This window comes from Apodemus sylvaticus, chromosome 1, assembly GCF_947179515.1.
Source record: "Apodemus sylvaticus chromosome 1, mApoSyl1.1, whole genome shotgun sequence".
Classification (NCBI taxonomy): Eukaryota; Metazoa; Chordata; class Mammalia; order Rodentia; family Muridae; genus Apodemus; species Apodemus sylvaticus.
This window is the reverse complement of record NC_067472.1, coordinates 209,510,237-209,511,891: the sequence shown is the minus strand read 5'-3', so window position 1 is coordinate 209,511,891 and position 1,655 is coordinate 209,510,237. Positions and strand designations below refer to the sequence as shown.

Genomic DNA, 1,655 nt, shown 5'->3' with positions numbered 1-1,655 from the left:
ATAACAATTTATATTAAAATGGTAATCTTATATATTAGAAATTTTTGTCACTATTGAATAGTAAGTTATATAAAAATGAAGTTCTAATGACTGATAACTGACTTCTGATGATATTTTTAAACTGAAATCATAGCATTGTACAACATAATAAGAGAAAGTATAAGATAGGACAGATGACCAGGGCTCATATTGTATTTAGACGAAGCTATCTCCTACAAAAGCAGAAAAAAACCAGGCTAATACTATGCTTGATATTGCTCATGAGAACAAAGGGGCAAACTATGGGAAAGCAGGTTTCGAGAAATGTAAATACAGTTACTCGCAATAACATTGGGTATTTGGAGTAGGCCATAAGCATAACCATAATGGAGGAGAGGAGATAGGAGATGACAAAAGTGCACACCAGGATGACGATAGATTGAGTGGCTCTGTTTTCAGCTGAGGCATTTAGGAGGTGCTGAGAACTATGGATATGCTGGACTTGCCTCTTGTGTCTGTAGAGTCTACTCACCATGGAGACACTGGAGCAGGCCATGAGACCCAGGCACAGGCCATCAGAGAAGCACAGTATGAACATAGACAGTGCAGTTCCCACATTTCCATAAACAAACCATGAGCAGTATTCATTAATCTTCCATTTAGTCACATTTTTGTTGTACCTGGGACCTGACACTGTTACTGGCGTCATGATGTTTAGAAAGAGATTCACAAGCCAGCCTACTGAGCAGGAGGGTCCAATGTACTTGGTCGCTCTGTGTTTAATTATCATCCACCTGGAGTTGCTGGGGCTGATTGTGATTGCTTGGAAGCAACTCAGTAGGCACATGGCATACAGGGACATTCCCCTTGTTATTCGGTAAATATAGTTTATTAATTTACATCCAATATCATTCAGGAAATCTTTAAACCCATAATTTGACAGTGTCTGTGGAATGGCTTTTGAGATGACAGACAAGCAGTTGGCAAAAGTCAAGTGCCCTATAATCTGGTCTTTGGGCATTAAGGACTTCCCAGTAGATATCAAAATGATATAATGAATTAGTATTGAAGAATTTCCAAGCATTCCCACAGTAATCTGGGAGAAGAGAAAAATTCCCATTGCAAAGTTTTCAGAAGACATTTTATTTCCTATTAAAATAGTAAACAAATTTAGTATGGTTGTGAGTCCCTAGAAATATAATATCAATGTGTATTATTTCACGATGTTATCTAAAGGAATGTAGTTATTACTTTATTCCATTTGTATAGCTTTCCCACTGAAGAACATTCAAAGGTTGGTTCATTGTTAGAGTAAATACTCTCTACTGTGTGTATGAAAAGTTTGAATATCTTTTCTTAAGAATAATGTTTTCACTGGACAAGGTGCTGCATGACCTTCAATATAGCCATCAAGAGATAGAAGTACACAGACAAATGAATTTGAGAGTAACCTGGACTAGAGAGTTATTTCTAGGGTATACAAAATACATAACTCTATGTTAATCCCCAAGAATGATTAATGTTTTTATTGCTTTTGAAAAATATGATTGATTTGGAGTCAATTTTCAAGGAAAAATTTTAAGACTCATTAATTCTAAAATTCACAAGAATTACAATTTACAATTCCTTAAGAAAAACAATAGATAATATTGGAAAATCTTATTTTAAAAGTGGTT

The 1,655-nt window shown here is 35.2% G+C and overlaps 1 protein-coding gene across 1 annotated transcript; it reads right to left on the bottom strand.

Moving 5' to 3' along the window:
• Positions 1-205: 205 nt before the first annotated feature.
• LOC127684234 (vomeronasal type-1 receptor 4-like) lies at positions 206-1,174 on the bottom strand. The gene has a single exon (XM_052181194.1). The coding sequence runs from the start codon at positions 1,118-1,120 to the stop codon at positions 206-208; it is 915 nt and encodes a 304-aa protein (XP_052037154.1). The 5' UTR covers positions 1,121-1,174.
• Positions 1,175-1,655: the final 481 nt, after the last annotated feature.

What these genes read in the sequence shown, in the direction of transcription:
- LOC127684234 (XM_052181194.1), bottom strand. Translation starts at nt 1,120, where the DNA reads ATGTCTTCTGAAAACTTTGCAATGGGAATTTTTCTCTTCTCCCAGATT.